The sequence below is a fragment of the Cololabis saira genome, chromosome 4 (genome assembly GCF_033807715.1).
Source record: "Cololabis saira isolate AMF1-May2022 chromosome 4, fColSai1.1, whole genome shotgun sequence".
Classification (NCBI taxonomy): Eukaryota; Metazoa; Chordata; class Actinopteri; order Beloniformes; family Belonidae; genus Cololabis; species Cololabis saira.
Genome location: NC_084590.1, coordinates 50,534,797 through 50,556,303, shown reverse-complemented (window position 1 = coordinate 50,556,303; position 21,507 = coordinate 50,534,797). Strand labels below are relative to the sequence as shown.

The 21,507-nt window shown below is 39.4% G+C and overlaps 1 protein-coding gene across 2 annotated transcripts in view; it reads right to left on the bottom strand.

The window, feature by feature from the left end:
- Positions 1-21,507, bottom strand: part of col4a3 (collagen, type IV, alpha 3) — a 97,554-nt gene that overhangs the window by 57,570 nt on the left and 18,477 nt on the right. For both annotated transcript variants that reach the window (XR_009782514.1, XM_061720046.1), the window contains exons 3-17: positions 19,647-19,736; positions 18,907-18,951; positions 18,772-18,816; positions 17,025-17,087; positions 16,657-16,710; positions 14,833-14,859; positions 14,344-14,418; positions 14,126-14,188; positions 13,996-14,031; positions 13,708-13,755; positions 9,365-9,439; positions 8,940-8,984; positions 5,129-5,191; positions 4,816-4,860; positions 2,962-3,015 (exon numbers count right to left, since the gene is read on the bottom strand). Coding sequence is in view for 1 of the 2 variants with exons in the window: in XM_061720046.1 (XP_061576030.1) it covers positions 2,962-3,015; positions 4,816-4,860; positions 5,129-5,191; positions 8,940-8,984; positions 9,365-9,439; positions 13,708-13,755; positions 13,996-14,031; positions 14,126-14,188; positions 14,344-14,418; positions 14,833-14,859; positions 16,657-16,710; positions 17,025-17,087; positions 18,772-18,816; positions 18,907-18,951; positions 19,647-19,736 (828 nt within the window). In the remaining variant the exon portion in view is untranslated. The remainder of the gene's footprint in view (positions 1-2,961; positions 3,016-4,815; positions 4,861-5,128; positions 5,192-8,939; positions 8,985-9,364; positions 9,440-13,707; positions 13,756-13,995; positions 14,032-14,125; positions 14,189-14,343; positions 14,419-14,832; positions 14,860-16,656; positions 16,711-17,024; positions 17,088-18,771; positions 18,817-18,906; positions 18,952-19,646; positions 19,737-21,507) is intronic.

The following is a 21,507-nucleotide window of genomic DNA, read 5'->3' as shown; positions in this document are numbered from 1 at the left end:
TGAGGACTTTATGGGCTTCTTCAACAGTAAAATCGCGAGAATTAGAGAAGAAATCAACCAGCCGGTTGTAGGTGTTTCTTCAGCTTTAGCGACTTCCCTAGGCTCTGACTTGTCTCTAGACTGTTTTGATCCTATAGACCTCCCTGAGCTGAGTTCACTCGTCAATAGAGCTAAGTCAACCACATGTATGTTAGACCCCATCCCGACTCGACTATTCAAACATATTTTTTCTCTTATTGGTACGACAATACTGGACCAAATCAACCTATCCCTAAGTTTAGGATATGTACCACAGGTTTTCAAAGTCGCAGTAATTAAACCTTTACTTAAAAAACCTTCTCTTGACCCAGACACCTTAGCTAATTATAGACCAATTTCCAACCTTCCATTTGTGTCTAAAATTCTGGAAAAGGCAGTTTCAAGCCAGTTATGTGACTATTTGTATAGAAATGATCTGTTTGAAGTCTTTCAGTCAGGGTTCAGAATGCATCATAGCACAGAGACAGCACTTGTTCGAGTCACGAATGACCTCCTTATGGCCTCAGATAAGGGATTAGTTTCCATACTGGTTCTACTGGACCTCAGATAAGGGATTAGTGTCCATACTGGTTCTACTGGACCTCAGTGCTGCTTTTGACACTATAGATCATGGCATTTTACTGCACAGGTTAGAGCATGTTGTTGGGATTAAAGGGACAGCTCTATGTTGGTTTAAATCATACCTATCTGACAGGTTCCAGTTTGTTCATGTACATGAGGTTTCTTCAGAACAGTCGAGGGTCTGTTATGGTGTTCCGCAGGGTTCAGTGCTAGGGCCAATCTTGTTCAGTTTATACATGCAGCCGTTGGGAAGTATAATCCAGAATCACGGCATACAATTTCATTGTTATGCTGATGATACGCAGCTCTATTTGTCTATGAAGCCGGATGAAACAGAACCGTTAGTTAAACTTCAGGCATGTCTTAGGGACATCAAGGACTGGATGTCCAGAAATTTCCTGCTTCTAAATTCAGATAAAACAGAGGTTATCATTCTTGGTCCAGAGCATTTTAGGAAGGGATTAGCTGGTGTTGCGATGGCTTCCAGTGCAACTGTGAGAAATCTTGGTGTTATTTTCGATCAGGATTTGTCGTTTAAACCATATGTCAATCAGGTTTGTAAAATAGCCTTTTTCCATCTCCGTAATATTGCAAAGATTAGGAAAATCCTCTCACAGAGTGATGCAGAAAAACTAGTTCATGCGTTTGTATCTTCTAGACTAGATTACTGTAATGTGTTATTAGCAGGATGTCCAAGTAAATTGCTGAATAGGCTCCAGCTGATCCAAAATGCAGCAGCACGAGTACTGACAGGAATTAGCAGGAGAGACCACGTCTCTCCAGTGTTAGCGTCGCTCCATTGGTTACCCGTAAAATTCAGAATCCAATTTAAAATTTTATTACTTGCGTATAAAGCCCAAAACGGCTTAGCTCCGCATTATTTGCAAGACCTGATAGTGCCTTATGTTCCTGTCAGAGCTCTCCGTTCTCAGAGTGCAGGTTTACTTGTAGTTCCTAGAGTATCTAAATGTAGATTTGGAGGGCGGGCGTTCTGCTATCAGGCGCCACTACTATGGAACCAACTTCCAATCTGGGTTAAGGGGGCTGACACCACCTCCACCTTTAAAACTAAACTTAAAACATTTCTGTTTAGTAAAGCCTATAGTTAGTGTTTAGTAAACCTCTAGCTGGTGTTGGTAAATCTCTAGGTAGTGTAAACTTTAGTGTGTCAGAGTCGCTCCTGTGGTTTCTTGTGCTGGCCCCCCCTTCTCCTCCCTTTTCTCTCTTTTGTCCATGTTGCAGCATCCTTTGCCGGACACCGGAACCTGCAGTGTGGGAGTGAGGGGGGCAGGGTAACGGCCCCTTTTGGGCGGGGGAGAATGTTCGTCCCTCAAGACTCCTCTCCCTGGCCCTGCCCCTTCTCAACCTTTCCCCGACCCTGCACCCCAACCTGGGACTTGATGATTGGGCCGGAGCTTCGGGAGCTGCGTGCTGGCCTGCGGTCCCCACCCCTGGTCATCCCGTTGCTGGCCCCCCCTTCTCCTCCCTTTTCTCTCTTTTGTCCTGCAGGTGGCCGTGGGTGGCTTGTAGCTTGCATTACGGAGCACAAGTCTTTTCCTGACCCTGCACCCCAACCTGGGACTTGCTGATTGGGCCGGAGCTTCGGGAGCTGTGTGCTGGCCTGCGGTCCCCACCCCGGGTCATCCCGTTGCTGCTTCCACCTGCCTGCTGTGCTGTTGCCGTCCCTGACCCACCAGTCTGCCCCTCGGCAGGAGGGTCCCCCCTGATGAGCCTGGTCCTGCTCAAGGTTTCTTCCCTCCTAAAGGGGAGTTTTTCCTTGCCACTGTTTGGCTTAAGGTTTTTCTCCCACTAGGGGAGTTTTTACCTGCCATTGTTTATGTAATAACTGCTCGGGGGTCATGTTCTGGGTATGGGTCTCTGTAAAGCGTCTAGAGACAACTCTGTTGTATTAGACGCTATATAAATAAAATTGAATTGAATTGAATTGAATGCCGAGCCACGGCTAGTGAATGCCGAGCCACGGCTAGTGAATGCTAGCCACGGCTAGTGAATGCCGAGCCACGGCTAGTGAATGCCGAGCCACGGCTAGTGAATGCCGAGCCACGGCTAGTGAATGCCGAGCCACGGCTAGTGAATGCCGAGCCACGGCTAGTGAATGCTAGCCACGGCTAGTGAATGCTGAGCCACGGCTAGTGAATGCTGAGCCACGACTAGTGAATGCTGAGCCACGGCTAGTGAATGCTGAGCCACGGCTAGTGAATGCTGAGCCACGGCTAGTGAATGCCGAGCCACGGCTAGTGAATGCCGAGCCACGGCTAGTGAATGCTGAGCCACGGCTAGTGAATGCTGAGCCACGGCTAGTGAATGCTGAGCCACGGCTAGTGAATACTGGCGACTCACCGGACCTCCGTCGATCCCCGGAGGTCCCAGATCTCCTGGAAACCCGGGGTTTCCCTGGAAACAGAAAACATACCGGTCAGTGGACGATTCATCCATCCATCATCCATCCATCATCCATCCACCCATCATCCATCCATCCATCCATCCATCATCCATCCATCATCCATCCATCATCCACCCATCATCCATCCATCATCCATCCATCATCCATCCATCATCCACCCATCATCCATCCATCATCCATCCATCATCCATCCATCATCCACCCATCATCCATCCATCCATCCATCCATCCATCATCCATCCATCATCCACCCATCATCCATCCATCATCCACCCATCATCCATCCATCCATCCATCATCCGTCCATCATCCACCCATCATCCATCCATCCATCATCCATCCATCATCCACCCATCATCCATCCATCCATCCATCCATCATCCACCCATCATCCATCCATCATCCATCCATCATCCATCCATCATCCATCCATCATCCACCCATCATCCGTCCATCATCATCCATCATCCGTCCATCATCCACCCATCATCCATCCATCCATCATCCACCCATCATTCATCCATCCATCATCCATCCATCCATCCATCCATCATCCATCCATCATCCACCCATCATCCATCCATCCATCATCCATCCATCCATCCATCCATCATCCATCCATCATCCATCCATCATCCATCCATCATCCATCCATCATCCATCCATCCATCATCCATCCATCATCCATCCATCATCCATCCATCCATCATCCATCCATCATCCACCCATCATCCATCCATCCATCATCCATCCATCCATCATCCATCCATCATCCATCCATCATCAATCATCCATCCATCATCCATCATCCATCCATCCATCATCCATCATCCATCCATCCATCCATCCATCCATCCATCCATCATCCATCCATCCATCATCCATCCATCCATCCATCATCCATCCATCCATCCATCCATCATCCATCATCCATCCATCCATCATCCATCATCCATCCATCCATCCATCCATCCATCCATCCATCATCCATCCATCATCCATCCATCATCCATCCATCATCCATCCATCCATCATCCATCCATCCATCATCCATCCATCCATCCATCCATCATCCATCATCCATCCATCCATCATCCATCATCCATCCATCCATCATCCATCCATCCATCCATCCATCCATCCATCCATCATCCATCATCCATCCATCCATCATCCATCATCCATCCATCCATCCATCCATCCATCCATCCATCCATCCATCATCCATCCATCCATCATCCATCCATCATCCATCCATCATCCATCCATCATCCATCCATCCATCATCCATCCATCATCCACCCATCATCCATCCATCCATCATCCATCCATCCATCATCCATCCATCATCCATCCATCATCCATCCATCATCAATCATCCATCCATCATCCATCCATCATCCATCCATCCATCATCCATCATCCATCCATCCATCATCCATCCATCCATCATCCATCCATCCATCATCCATCATCCATCCATCCATCCATCCATCCATCCATCATCCATCCATCCATCATCCATCCATCCATCATCCATCATCCATCCATCCATCATCCATCATCCATCCATCCATCATCCATCCATCCATCATCCATCCATCATCCATCCATCCATCAAGTGTAGACAAACTTTAATTATTTTTTGGACACAAACATCCCACAATGCGCTGTATTTTATTAGCGTTAGTGCTAACGACGTTGCGCTTGAACATTAATTAATTATGAATGAATGAATGAATGAATTAATTAATGAATGAATTAATTAATTAATTAACATGAACATTTACCCTCAGTCCGATCTGTCCGGGGAATCCCGTCTTCCCTGGTTTCCCCTGAAACACAGACACCGTTGGAGTAATCTGATTACTCCTCTCATCACAACCCGGGCTGCATGTTCATGATGGAGTAATCTGATTACATGTTCATGATGGAGTAATCTGATTACTCCTCTCATCACACCCCGGGCTGCATGTTCATGATGGAGTAATCTGATTACATGTTCATGATGGAGTAATCTGATTACATGTTCATGATGGAGTAATCTGATTACATGTTCATAATGGAATAATCTGATTATGATGGAGTAATCTGATTACTCACCAGAGATCCGGGGTCTCCCCTGCCGCCCTTCTGGCCCCGGAACCCGGTCCGTCCCGGGAAACCCTGGAGGAAAACAGAATCAGTACTCTGATTACTCACCAGTACTCTGATTACTCATCAGTACTCTGATTACTCACCAGTACTCTGATTACTCACCAGTACTCTGATTACTCACCAGTACTCTGATTACTCATCAGTACTCTGATTACTCATCAGTACTCTGATTACTCATCAGTACTCTGATTACTCACCAGTAATCTGATGACTCACCAGTACTCTGATTACTCATCAGTACTCTGATTACTCATCAGTACTCTGATTACTCACCAGTACTCTGATTACTCACCAGTACTCTGATTACTCATCAGTCCCTCTGATTACTCACCAGTACTCTGATTACTCATCAGTACTCTGATTACTCACCAGTACTCTGATTACTCACCAGTACTCTGATTACTCACCAGTACTCTGATTACTCATCAGTACTCTGATTACTCATCTGTACTCTGATTACTCACCAGTACTCTGATTACTCATCTGTACTCTGATTACTCAGCGTTAGGATGATGCCTCATCACATGATCACAACCTGCAGACGTCTGGGAAACGTACGCTGTAGTACTTTCAGGTAAAAGTACGCTGTAGTACTTTCAGGTAAAAGTACGCTGTAGTACTTTCAGGTAAAAGTACAGTCTAGTACTTTCAGGTAAAAGTACAGTCTAGTACTTTCAGGTAAAAGTACACTGTAGTACTTTCAGGTACAAGTACACTGTAGTACTTTCAAGTAATTGTACACTGTAGTACTTTCAGGTAAAAGTACACTGTAGTACTTTCAGGTACAAGTACACTGTAGTACTTTCAGGTAAAAGTACACTGTAGTACTTTCAGGTAAAAGTACACTGTAGTACTTTCAGGTAAAAGTACACTGTAGTACTTTCAGGTAAAAGTACGCTGTAGTACTTTCAGGTAAAAGTACGCTGTAGTACTTTCAGGTACAAGTACACTGTAGTACTTTCAGGTAAAACTATAGTACTTATTTCTTATTAACTGTAATGCTCCTGTTCTTCCACCAGGGGGAACCAACGTAAACTCTCAACATGAATGGAGGTTGATTTGTTTCTTAATTATTCAATCAAAAAAAAGATTGCCACAATCAAAAAATATATTTTCAATTAAAAAAAAATCACTTCAATCAGAAATATTTATTTCAATCAAAGAAAAAAAGTGTTTGAATGCAAAAAAATATTTTATATATTTTTTTAATATATGTTCTTGGTAATGTTTTCTTTGATAGAAGTGAATTTTTTTGTGTGAAGCAACTTGTTTGATTGAAGTAGTGCTGTTTTGTGTTTGGGCCATATTATGGGATGGACGTTTGTGTCTTTATCATTTAATCAAAAAAGAAGTTGTTTCAAAAAGAAAAAAATATTTTCAATAAAAAAAATCACTTTAATAAAAAAAAAACTTTTTCAATCAAAGAAAACATTGTTTGAATGCATATTTTTGAGTCTCAATTTTTTTTTGCATTCAAACACTTTTTCTTTGATTGCAATCTTTTTTTTGATTGAATAATTAGGAAACAAATCAACCTCCATAAACATGGAGCTTGATGGAGTTTTATGGAGATCGTTCGCCAGTGGAGTCGCCCCCTAGTGGACGTTAAAGGAACTGCATTTTCCCCTAGTGGTCATTAAAGGAACTGCATTTCCCCCTAGTGGTCATTAAAGGAACTGTATTTCCCCCTAGTGGTCATTAAAGGAACTGCATTTCCCCCTAGTGGTCATTGAAGGAACTGCATTTCCCCCTAGTGGTCATTAAAGGAACTGTATTTCCCCCTAGTGGTCGTTAAAGGAACTGTATTTCCCCCTAGTGGTCATTAAAGGAACTGCATTTCCCCCTAGTGGTCATTAAAGGAACTGTATTTCCCCCTAGTGGTCATTGAAGGAACTGCATTTCCCCCTAGTGGTCATTAAAGGAACTGTATTTCCCCCTAGTGGTCGTTAAAGGAACTGTATTTCCCCCTAGTGGTCGTTAAAGGAACTGTATTTCCCCCTAGTGGTCATTAAAGGAACTGTATTTCCCCCTAGTGGTCATTAAAGGAACTGTATTTCCCCCTAGTGGTCGTTAAAGGAACTGTATTTCCCCCTAGTGGTCGTTAAAGGAACTGTATTTCCCCCTAGTGGTCGTTAAAGGAACTGTATTTCCCCCTAGTGGTCATTAAAGGAACTGTATTTCCCCCTAGTGGTCATTAAAGGAACTGTATTTCCCCCTAGTGGTCGTTAAAGGAACTGTATTTCCCCCTAGTGGTCATTGAAGGAACTGCATTTCCCCCTAGTGGTCGTTAAAGGAACTGTATTTCCCCCTAGTGGTCGTTAAAGGAACTGTATTTCCCCCTAGTGGTCATTAAAGGAACTGTATTTCCCCCTAGTGGTCGTTAAAGGAACTGTATTTCCCCCTAGTGGTCATTGAAGGAACTGCATTTCCCGACTGCAGATTTTCCCTCTGAAAAAACACTTGGTGATTCTCTGTTTTTCATTAAGAGCCTGGTCGTCTGGTTCTGGACTCATTCCTGATTTCTGATTCCTGGTTCCTGATTTCTGATTCCTGAATCCTGTTTCCTGATTCCTGGTTCCTGATTTCTGATTTCTGATTCCTGATTTCTGATTACTTATTTCTGGTTCCTGATTTCTGATTTCTGGTTCCTGATTTCTGATTTCTGATTTCTGATTCCTGATTTCTGATTTCTTATTCCTGGTTTCTGATTCCCGATTTCTGATTTCTGATTCGTGATTTCTGATTCCTGGTTCCTGATTTCTGATTCCTGGTTTCCTGATTCCTGATTCCTTATTTCTGATTCCTGATTTCTGGTTCCTGGTTTCCTGATTCCTGGTTCCTGGTTCCTGATTTCTGATTCGTGATTTCTGATTCCTGATTTCTGGTTTCCTGATTCGTGGTTCCTGATTCCTGATTTCTGATTTCTGATTCCTGATTTCTGATTCCTGGTTCCTGGTTTCTGATTTCTGATTTCTGATTCCCGATTTCTGATTCCTGATTCCTGGTTCCTGATTTTTGATTTCTGATTCCTGATTTCTGATTCCTGGTTCGTGATTTCTGATTCCTGAATCGTGTTTCCTGATTCCTGATTCCTGATTTCTGGTTCCTGATTTCTGATTCCTGATTTCTGATTCCTGGTTCCTGATTCCTGATTCCTGATTCCTGATTTCTGATTCCTGGTTCCTGATTTTTGATTCCTGATTCCTGAATCCTGACTCCTGATTCCTGATTCCTGAATCCAGATTCCAGATTCCAGGTTCCAGGTTCCTGATTCCTGAATCCTGAATCCTGATTCCTGAATCCAGATTCCTGATTCCAGATTCCAGGTTCCTGATTCCTGAATCCTGATTCCTGAATCCAGATTCCAGGTTCCTGATTACAGATTCCTGATTCCTGGTTCCTGAATCCTGATTTCTGATTCCTGAATCCTGATTCCTGGTTCCTGAATCCTGATTTCTGATTCCTGAATCCTGATTCCTGGTTCCTGAATCCTGAATCCTGATTTTTGATTCCTGATTCTTGTTTCCTGATTCCTGAATCCTGATTCCTGATTCCTGATTTCTGGTTCCTGATTTCTGATTCCTGATTTCTGATTCCTGGTTCCTGATTTTTGATTCCTGATTCTTGTTTCCTGATTCCTGAATCCTGATTCCTGATTCCTGATTTCTGGTTCCTGATTTCTGATTCCTGATTCCTGATTCATGTTTCCTGATTCCTGATTCCTGATTCCTGATTCCTGATTCTGGTCTGGACTCACCGGAGTTCCAGGGCAGCCTTTCTGTCCCGGTTCTCCTGGTTCTCCCTGCAAGACAGAAACAGTCGACTCAGCTCTTTTTTTTCTCAGGTTATAAAATCACACGTTATGAAACTTTAGGATTTGGTTTATTATAAAATAAAATAATGCAAATAATGTATAAAGCTAAATTAAAGTTACTCCCTGTCGGTTTTTCTCAATACAAGAGTCAAAATGTTGTCGACAATGTTTGTGTTGATAAAGCTTGTAGTGTGATGTGATCAATCAATCAATCAATCAATCAATCAATCAATCAATCAATCAATCAATCAATCAATCAATCAATCAATCAATCAATCAATCAATCAATCAATCAATCAATCAATCAATCAATCAATCAATCAATCAATCCAGGTCCACAGAGAGACGGACGGACGACCCGGCCGGACCTTCAGCTCTTTGGGTCCTTCAGCGTAAAGTTTGATTCCCTTCTGTCCAGGAATCCCCGGCGGTCCCTCGTCCCCCTGAAACCGGGCCGGAAACGGCAATATCATCAATATCATCAATATCATCAATATCATCAACATCATCAACATCATCAATATCATCAATACCATCAATATCATCAATATCATCAACATCATCAATATCATCAATATCATCAATATCATCAATATCATCAACATCATCAATATCATCAATAACATCAATATCATCAATATCATCAATATCATCAATATCATCAATATCATCAATATCATCAATATCATCCATATCATCAATATCATCCATATCATCAATATCATCAATATCAACATCATCATCAATATCATCAATATCATCAACATCATCAACATCATCAATATCATCAATATCATCAATATCATCAATATCATCAATATCATCAATATCATCAATATCATCAATATCATCCATATCATCAATATCATCAATATCATCAATATCATCAATATCATCAATATCATCAATATCATCAATATCATCCATATCATCAATATCATCAATATCATCAATATCATCAATATCATCAATATCATCAATATCATCAATATCATCCATATCATCAATATCATCCATATCATCAATATCATCATCAATATCATCAATATCATCAATATCATCAATATCATCAATATCATCCATATCATCCATATCATCAATATCATCAATATCATCAATATCATCAATATCATCAATATCATCCATATCATCAATATCATCAATATCATCAATATCATCAATATCATCAATATCATCAATATCATCAATATCATCAATATCATCATCAATATCATCAATATCATCAATATCATCAATATCATCAATATCATCAATATCATCAATATCATCAATATCATCAATATCATCCATATCATCAATATCATCAATATCATCAATATCATCAATATCATCAATATCATCAATATCATCCATATCATCAATATCATCAATATCATCAATATCATCAATATCATCAATATCATCAATATCATCAATATCATCCATATCATCAATATCATCCATATCATCAATATCATCATCAATATCATCAATATCATCAATATCATCAATATCATCAATATCATCCATATCATCCATATCATCAATATCATCAATATCATCAATATCATCAATATCATCAATATCATCCATATCATCAATATCATCAATATCATCAATATCATCAATATCATCAATATCATCAATATCATCAATATCATCAATATCATCAATATCATCATCAATATCATCAATATCATCAATATCATCAATATCATCAATATCATCAATATCATCAATATCATCAATATCATCAATATCATCCATATCATCAATATCATCAATATCATCAATATCATCAATATCATCAATATCATCAATATCATCAATATCATCCATATCATCAATATCATCAATATCATCAATATCATCAATATCATCAATATCATCAATATCATCCATATCATCAATATCATCCATATCATCAATATCATCATCAATATCATCAATATCATCAATATCATCAATATCATCAATATCATCCATATCATCCATATCATCAATATCATCAATATCATCAATATCATCAATATCATCAATATCATCCATATCATCAATATCATCAATATCATCAATATCATCAATATCATCAATATCATCAATATCATCAATATCATCAATATCATCATCAATATCATCAATATCATCAATATCATCAATATCATCAATATCATCCATATCATCAATATCATCAATATCATCAATATCATCAATATCATCAATATCATCAATATCATCAATATCATCAATATCATCAATATCATCAATATCATCATCAATATCATCAATATCATCAATATCATCAATATCATCCATATCATCAATATCATCAATATCATCCATATCATCAATATCATCAATATCATCCATATCATCCATATCATCAATATCATCAATATCATCAATATCATCAATATCATCAATATCATCAATATCATCATCAATATCATCAATATCATCAATATCATCAATATCATCAATATCATCCATATCATCCATATCATCAATATCATCAATATCATCAATATCATCAATATCATCATCAATATCATCAATATCATCAATATCATCAATATCATCAACATCATCAACATCATCAATATCATCAATACCATCAATATCATCAATATCATCAACATCATCAATATCATCAATATCATCAATATCATCAATATCATCAACATCATCAATATCATCAATAACATCAATATCATCAATATCATCAATATCATCAATATCATCAATATCATCAATATCATCAATATCATCCATATCATCAATATCATCCATATCATCAATATCATCAATATCAACATCATCATCAATATCATCAATATCATCAATATCATCCATATCATCAATATCATCAATATCATCAATATCATCAATATCATCAATATCATCAATATCATCAATATCATCAATATCATCCATATCATCAATATCATCAATATCATCAATATCATCAATATCATCAATATCATCAATATCATCCATATCATCAATATCATCCATATCATCAATATCATCATCAATATCATCAATATCATCAATATCATCAATATCATCCATATCATCCATATCATCCATATCATCAATATCATCAATATCATCAATATCATCAATATCATCAATATCATCATCAATATCATCAATATCATCAATATCATCAATATCATCAATATCATCCATATCATCAATATCATCAATATCATCAATATCATCAATATCATCAATATCATCATCAATATCATCAATATCATCAATATCATCAATATCATCAACATCATCAACATCATCAATATCATCAATACCATCAATATCATCAATATCATCAACATCATCAATATCATCAATATCATCAATATCATCAATATCATCAATATCATCAATATCATCAATATCATCAACATCATCAATATCATCAATAACATCAATATCATCAATATCATCAATATCATCAATATCATCAATATCATCAATATCATCAATATCATCCATATCATCAATATCATCCATATCATCAATATCATCAATATCATCAATATCATCAATATCATCAATATCATCAATAACATCAATATCATCAATATCATCAATATCATCAATATCATCAATATCATCAATATCATCAATATCATCCATATCATCAATATCATCCATATCATCAATATCATCAATATCATCAATATCATCAATATCATCCATATCATCAATATCATCAATATCAACATCATCATCAATATCATCAATATCATCAATATCATCCATATCATCAATATCATCAATATCATCAATATCATCAATATCATCAATATCATCAATATCATCAATATCATCAATATCATCCATATCATCAATATCATCAATATCATCAATATCATCAATATCATCAATATCATCAATATCATCAATATCATCCATATCATCAATATCATCCATATCATCAATATCATCATCAATATCATCAATATCATCAATATCATCAATATCATCAATATCATCCATATCATCCATATCATCAATATCATCAATATCATCAATATCATCAATATCATCAATATCATCAATATCATCATCAATATCATCAATATCATCAATATCATCCATATCATCAATATCATCAATATCAACATCATCATCAATATCATCCATATCATCAATATCATCAATATCATCAATATCATCAATATCATCAATATCATCATCAATATCATCAATATCATCAATATCATCAATATCATCAATATCATCATCAATATCATCAATATCATCAATATCATCAATATCATCAATATCATCAATATCATCAATATCATCCATATCATCAATATCATCAATATCATCAATATCATCAATATCATCATCAATATCATCCATATCATCCATATCATCAATATCATCAATATCATCAATATCATCAATATCATCAATATCATCAATATCATCATCAATATCATCAATATCATCAATATCATCAATATCATCAATATCATCAATATCATCAATATCATCATCAATATCATCAATATCATCAATATCATCAATATCATCATCAATATCATCAATATCATCAATATCATCAATATCATCAATATCATCAATATCATCAATATCATCAATATCATCAATATCATCAATATCAGCTCAAATCAGGAATCTCAGAGTTCAGAAAGTTCAGAAAGGGATGGGTTAGTTTTAGTTTCTTTACCTTCTGGCCCTGCGGACCCGGACTGGTCGGACTGGGACCTTCCTGACCCTGAAAAACAGTCACGGCCACGGTTACGGTTACGGTTACGGTTACGGTTACAGCATGTTTTTTAATTTGGAATTAATTATTCCCAAATAAATAATTCAGAATTAAACTATTTTCCTTCCAGTTTACATGGAAACAGTAATTCTGAATTGAGGTTTACATGGAAAACACGTTTGATCGGCTTTATCCAATTCGAAATGTCGAGAAAAAAGTCGAAATGTGGAGGAAGAAGTGGAGACTGACCTTCTCTCCTTGTAACCCCGGCAACCCGGGAACTCCCTGTGGAAGAAAAAGAAAAGCAGAAGATCTAAGCGGATTGAATCAATGTTGGCTGGAAATGTTTCTGTAAAGTTTGTGAGATTTGAAGGTTTACAGATTCACCGGTGGGTCCCGGGGGTCCCGGCAGCCCGGGTTCTCCTGAACTCCCGCTGCGGCCCTGGAGTAAAGAAATAAAGAACAAGAGATATTTGTTATTGTATCATTTGGAAAAATGTTGTGGTGTAAGTTCTGATGATGGTTTTGAAAAGTTCATAAACGTGTGTTCAGAAGAGAAAGTAAGACGTTTGTTCTGCTCTGGAATAAAAGTCTGACCGTTTTTCCATCCGATCCCCGGGATCCTGCTTGTCCTTTAATGTCTTGAGGAAGATTGTAGACGTAAGAGTCTCCCTGGAAACAAACGCACAGTTATACAAGTCTTGTATGTCGAGGGAAAAGACAAAATGTTGAGAAAAAAGTCAAAATGTTGAGAAAAAAGACAAAACTTTGTCAAAAAAGTCGAAATATTGAGAAAAAAAAGTCGAAATGTCGAGAAAAAAGTGGAAATTTCACGAAAAAAGTCAAAATTTCACGAAAAAGGTCAAAATCTCAAGAAAAAAGACAAACTTTCGTGAAAAAATTCAAAATGTCGAGAAAAAAGTCGAAATATTGAGAAAAAAGTCGAAATGTCGAGATTAAAAAGGAAAGGAAAAAAGAAAAAAAAGAAAAAAAGGATAAAAAGGTCAAATATTTTCTAAGAAAATCCAGGAGCCACTAGGGCGGCGCTAGAGCCCGCAGGTTTAGACCCCCGGACTAGAGTCTCACCTTCATCCCTCGCGGCCCGTCCCGGCCCTGGAAAACATCAGCACGGTTAGCTTAGCCTGAACACTCGTTAGCCTGAACACTCGTTAGTTTAGCCTGAACACTCGTTAGTTTAGTTTAACCTGAACACTCGTTAGCTTAGCCTGAACACTCGTTAGTTTAACCTGAACACTCGTTAGCTTAGCCTGAACACTCGTTAGCTTAGCCTGAACACTCGTTAGTTTAACCTGAACACTCGTTAGCTTAGCCTGAACACTCGTTAGCTTAGCCTGAACACTCGTTAGCTTAGCCTGAACACTCGTTAGTTTAGCCTGAACACTCGTTAGCCTGAACACTCGTTAGTTTAGCCTGAACATTCGTTAGTTTAACCTGAACACTCGTTAGCTTAGCCTGAACACTCGTTAGCTTAGCCTGAACACTCGTTAGCTTAGCCTGAACACTTGTTAGTTTAACCTGAACACTCGTTAGTTTAACCTGAACACTCGTTAGCTTAGCCTGAACACTCGTTAGCTTAGCCTGAACACTCGTTAGTTTAACCTGAACACTCGTTAGTTTAGCCTGAACACTCGTTAGTTTAGCCTGAACACTCGTTAGCTTAGCCTGAACACTCGTTAGTTTAGCCTGAACACTCGTTAGCTTAGCCTGAACACTCGTTAGCTTAACCTGAACACTCGTTAGCTTAGCCTGAACACTCGTTAGTTTAGCCTGAACACTCGTTAGCTTAGCCTGAACACTCGTTAGCTTAGCCTCAACACTCGTTTGTTTAGCCTGAACACTCGTTAGCTTAGCCTCAACACTCGTTTGTTTAGCCTGAACACTCGTTAGCTTAGCCTGAACACTCGTTAGTTTAGCCTGAACACTCTTTAGTTTAGCCTGAACACTCGTTAGTTTAGCCTGAACACTCGTTAGTTTAGCCTGAACACTCGTTAGTTTAGCCTGAACAGTCATTAGTTTAGTCTGAACACTCGTTAGCTTAGCCTGAACACTCGTTAGCCTGAACACTCGTTAGTTTAGCCTGAACACTCGTTAGTTTAGCCTGAACACTCGTTAGCTTAGCCTCAACACTCGTTTGTTTAGCCTGAACACTCGTTAGCTTAGCCTGAACACTCGTTAGTTTAGCCTGAACACTTGTTAGCCTGAACACTCGTTAGTTTAGCCTGAACACTCGTTAGTTTAGCCTGAACACTCGTTAGTTTAGCCTGAACACTCGTTAGCTTAGCCTGAACACTCGTTAGTTTAGCCTGAACACTCGTTAGCTTAGCCTGAACACTCGTTAGTTTAGCCTGAACACTCGTTAGTTTAGCCTGAACACTCGTTAGTTTAGCCTGAACAGTCGTTAGTTTAGTCTGAACACTCGTTAGCTTAGCCTGAACACTCGTTAGCCTGAACACTCGTTAGTTTAGCCTGAACACTCGTTAGTTTAGCCTGAACACTCGTTAGTTTAGCCTGAACAGTCGTTAGTTTAGTCTGAACACTCGTTAGCTTAGCCTGAACACTCGTTAGCTTAGCCTGAACACTCGTTAGTTTAGCCTGAACACTCGTTAGTTTAGCCTGAACACTCGTTAGCTTAGCCTGAACACTCGTTAGCTTAGCCTGAACACTCGTTAGTTTAGCCTGAACACTCGTTAGTTTAGCCTGAACACTCGTTAGTTTAGCCTGAACACTCGTTAGCTTAGCCTGAACACTCGTTAGTTTAGCCTAAACACTCGTTAGCTTAGCCTGAACACTCGTTAGTTTAGCCTGAACACTCGTTAGTTTAGCCTAAACACTCGTTAGCTTAGCCTGAACACTCATTAGCCCCGACCGACCCGACACCACGGTACTTACCCTGGGCCCGGCGGATCCTGGTAGCCCCGGGTAGCCCAGGTAGCCGGCGTCGCCCTGGAAGGATCCACGCAGAACAGGTCAGGGCTTGTGAACGAAAGCTTGGAGAAGAAAAACTGAAGAAAAACCTGAACTCTGAAAGAGTCTGATCCGTGTGGAGCTCTGACATCATCCGTCGCCAGCAGAGATTTTAAGTTTAAGTTTAAGATGCTCATGATGTTTAGACTTTGAATCCATTACCGGCGTGAGCGTCGATCGTATCATTTGATCGTATCATCTGCGTAGTTTGTGCAGAAGGTGGAAGTCTCGTCCACCCTGTTCACTTCCTGCCTAGTTAAAATACACCTCTTTTCTAGTATTTTCATCCCTACCTTTGTCCCGTTGCATCCTGGGACTCCGTGTCGGCCCAACGGCCCTTCGTGACCGGGGATTCCCTTTGGAAAAACAAAAGAAAACACATCAATTTACAGAGATATAAGGTGGATCTCTACGCAGATGATGCTCAACTTTATATATGAATGAAACTGAGAGATTAAGGGCTAAGAGGTGGAGCTACAGTATAGTGGTCCACCTCTAGCATTTCCTTTCAAGTCAGAGGGCCAAATCCACAAAAGGATTGCGCGGCCTTTGCGGCCGCTAAACCGGTGCAAATGAGACAAAAAGAGAGCGTCTAATTCACAAAGCACCCGCAAAGGGGGAATTGCACCACAAACTGCGCTGCCAAGCAAATACTGTCATGGTGCGCCTGTGCCATTTGCATGCATGCAAATTAGGTAATATTCATACATGCGGTGCAAAATTGCCCCCTTTCTATGCAAATAAGCCTCATTGCAAAAACCGTCTAATTCACAAAGGCCAGGGCTATTTGCCACACGCAAAAATAGTGGAGCAAATACCGTCTTTTCGAAGCGTGTATTAACAGCGCGCAAACTCACTCCTCACTCCCCATCTCTCTGTTTCTCTCTCTCTTCAATATCATTCAAGCCTGTGTTATACTGAATGATATTAAGGGTGAAATCTACAGTCAGACATGACTGTACACAGTCAGATCAAGTGGGGTTGTGGACTTATCTCGGATTTAAAAATAAAAATAACAGGACGGAGCTCAGGATTCATCCATACAGTAAGGGGCTGCTTTATTACAAACAATTCGTGGCTTAAGAAAACTCAAATATTCTATCTCAAAAAATTAGAATATTCTGGGAATCTTAATCTTAAACTGTAAGCCATAATCAGCAATATTAAAATATTAAAAGGCTTGCAATATTTCAGTTGATTTGTAATGAATCCAGAATGTATGACATTTTTTTTTTTTTTAATTGCATTACAGAAAATAAAGAACTTTATCACAATATTCAAATTTTCTGAGACAGTCCTGTAAACTTGCTTGCATGGTTGTGCTTGAACCACTTCCGAATATCCATCGTTACTTTATGTTAACGGAGCAGCAGAGAGCAGCGTCTTGCTGGTGCAGGAAACTGCTGCACGCAGATGAGTGACGGACACTGGCTGATTTATGGTTCCGCGTTGCACCAACGCAGAGCTTACGGGGTAGGATACGCCGTCGATTTAACGCGGAACCATAAATCAGGCTTAACAAGCGCGCATTTGTCAGTTTTCTTTTCGTCTTTTCAACTGAGCATGCAAACACATAAACTGAGGGTGCAAAGCTTATGCACCCTCGTAGACCCGGGCCTGCTGGAAACAGCTCTGCTCACTTACTCAGAAAAGGGAAAATTGCAATCAGCTGCAAAACTTTATGGGCGTGTTTGCGCCGGTATATCATTAGAGCAAAATCTTTTGTGAATAGGACCTTAAAGCGCGGCAAATTGCGGCCGCAAATGCGGCACAATTCACAGCGCTATTTGCGGGCGCAATCTATTCTTTGTGGATTTGGCCGAGAGTTTTTTTTAATAAAACACAACTTTGGCGAGTCCCAGCTAGCTTGTGGATCTACATGGTCGGATCCTGGTCCCAGAAACCGGTTCTTAGATGCTCCTTGGTGGGGAAGGACCAGGACCGTGAGGTTCAGTGTGTGAGGACGGTCGGTGTTTGAGCCTCTTTTTGATATTTTCCTCATTACAAGATAGATTTCTCCAAGTCATTTCTGGTTCTTACCGGCAGTCCTGGAGGTCCTGGAAAACCTGGTCTTCCTGGAAGACCCTTGAGGAAACAAACATACAGAGACCCATAAAAATCAAAAACCATTGGGTTTTACAGATGAGGGGGCGTGGCCACATCTTCATCTCTTACCCGAACGCCTTTCAGTCCCGACGGCCCCCTCAGTCCATGGTTCCCCTGGAGGAAGAAAAGAGAAGTTCAGGACTGGATTCTGGCCCGTCGGGTCCAGATACGTCTGATACGTCTGACCCAGAACCAGAACCGAGCGAGGGAGGCAGGTTCGTTATTCTGATTCAAGGGGAGGCAGTTCCGTTATTCTGATTCAAAAAACACCCGAAACGTTACGTTTCAGAACCACCTGCTGCACACGAGGAGCAGAAGTTTCCTCTACATCCCACATGAGCTAGGAAACAAGGAAGGAGAGATCGAAGGAAGGAAGAAGGATTTAATGAAATAAAGAACGATCTAAGGAAGGAAGAAAGGAAGGATCTTAGGAATGAATAAAAGTATGAGCTAAGAAGCCGAGGAGGGTTGGAAGGGATGGAAGAAGGTAGAAAAGGAGGAAAGGAAATAAGGAAGGAACAAAGGAATGGTGAAAGAAGACATCTGTAAAGAACCAAGGAAGGATTTAAGGAAGGCAGTTTCTAAAGAAGAAAAAAATAAAAAAAATTAGGAAGGGAGTAGGAAAGTAAGAAAGAAACAAAAGAAAACTGATTTCTGTTTATCATAATCCAGAACTGACTCCTGCCCCTGCAGTCGATTAAAGCTGAGCTGCATCTTCTCATGCACGGCTGTGACCCGTCACATCAGAGAGGTCCAACAATAAAAATAATCAGAATAATCATAATAATAATAATAATAATTAAAGTTACCTTTTCTCCAGGCGGGCCCTCACTTCCCTCGTTTCCAGGGTAACCCATGACTCCAGGAAGTCCAGTTTCTCCAACGTAGCCTAGTTCTCCCTGTGCAAAAACACAAACACATGCAGTTCACTTCCTGTCCACCGGGGGGCGACAAGCAGCGAAACTCAAACTCAACTACTCAACTACAACTAAAGCTCAGGTGGTCTCGTTCAGGGAGATTCAGGTGCATCGGGGCCTCTTACACTGTCTTAAACTCCCTTAAACTCACTTAAACTCTCTTAAACTCTCTTAAACTCTCTTAAACTCCCTTAAACTCCCTTAAACTCTCTTAAACTCCCTTAAACTCCCTTAAACTCTCTTAAACTCCCTTAAACTCCCTTAAACTCTCTTAAACTCTCTTAAACTCTCTTAAACTCCCTTAAACTCTCTTAAACTCTCTTAAACTCTCTTAAACTCTCTTAAACTCCCTTAAACTCTCTTAAACTCCCTTAAACTCCCTTAAACTCTCTTAAACTCCCTTAAACTCCCTTAAACTCCCTTAAACTCCCTTAAACTCTCTTAAACTCCCTTAAACTCTCTTAAACTCACTTAAACTCCCTTAAACTCCCTTAAACTCCCTTAAACTCTCTTAAACTCCCTTAAACTCTCTTAAACTCCCTTAAACTCCCTTAAACTCTCTTAAACTCCCTTAAACTCCCTTAAACTCCCTTAAACTCCCTTAAACTCTCTTAAACTCCCTTAAACTCTCTTAAACTCCCTTAAACTCCCTTAAACTCCCTTAAACTCCCTTAAACTCTCTTAAACTCCCTTAAACTCTCTTAAACTCCCTTAAACTCCCTTAAACTCCCTTAAACTCCCTTAAACTCTCTTAAACCCCCTTAAACTCCCTTAAACTCTCTTAAACTCCCTTAAACTCTCTTAAACTCCCTTAAACTCCCTTAAACTCTCTTAAACTCTCTTAAACTCCCTTAAACTCCCTTAAACTCCCTTAAACTCCCTTAAACTCTCTTAAACTCCCTTAAACTCTCTTAAACTCACTTAAACTCCCTTAAACTCACTTAAAATCCCTTAAACTCTCTTAAACTCCCTTAAACTCCCTTAAACTCCCTTAAAATCCCTTAAACTCTCTTAAACTCCCTTAAACTCCCTTAAACTCCCTTAAACTCCCTTAAACTCTCTTAAACTCCCTTAAACTCTCTTAAACTCACTTAAACTCCCTTAAACTCACTTAAACTCCCTTAAACTCTCTTAAACTCCCTTAAACTCTCTTAAACTCACTTAAACTCCCTTAAACTCACTTAAAATCCCTTAAACTCTCTTAAACTCTCTTAAACTCCCTTAAACTCCCTTAAACTCTCTTAAACTCTCTTAAACTACCTTAAACTCTCTTAAACTACCTTAAACTCTCTTAAACTCCCTTAAACTCCCTTAAACTCCCTTAAACTCCCTTAAACTCTCTTAAACTCCCTTAAACTCCCTTAAACTCCCTTAAACCCCCTTAAACTCCCTTAAACTTACCTAAACTATCTTAAACTCCCTTAAACGTTGTTAAATTGTCTTAAACTCCCTTAATTTAGCTTAGCATCACTCGTAATTGAGCAGCTTTTTGAACAATGCAGGATTTATTTTGGACCTGGAGCTTTTTGTAAATAGGACGATTGTTGTTGTAATTTATGTCACTATTTCTGTGTGTGGACTAAACCATTTCTAGGAATGGGAGGGGAGGAGACTAAATCTTTACAGATGTGTGACGTCTAGCAGCTAAAGCTCCGGTGGTCTGGTTCAGGGAGGTTCAGGGAGGTTCAGGGAGGTTCAGGTGCGTCGGTTCCTCCAGGTGCGTTCAGGTGCCGGAGCTGCCACAAAAGCCGGA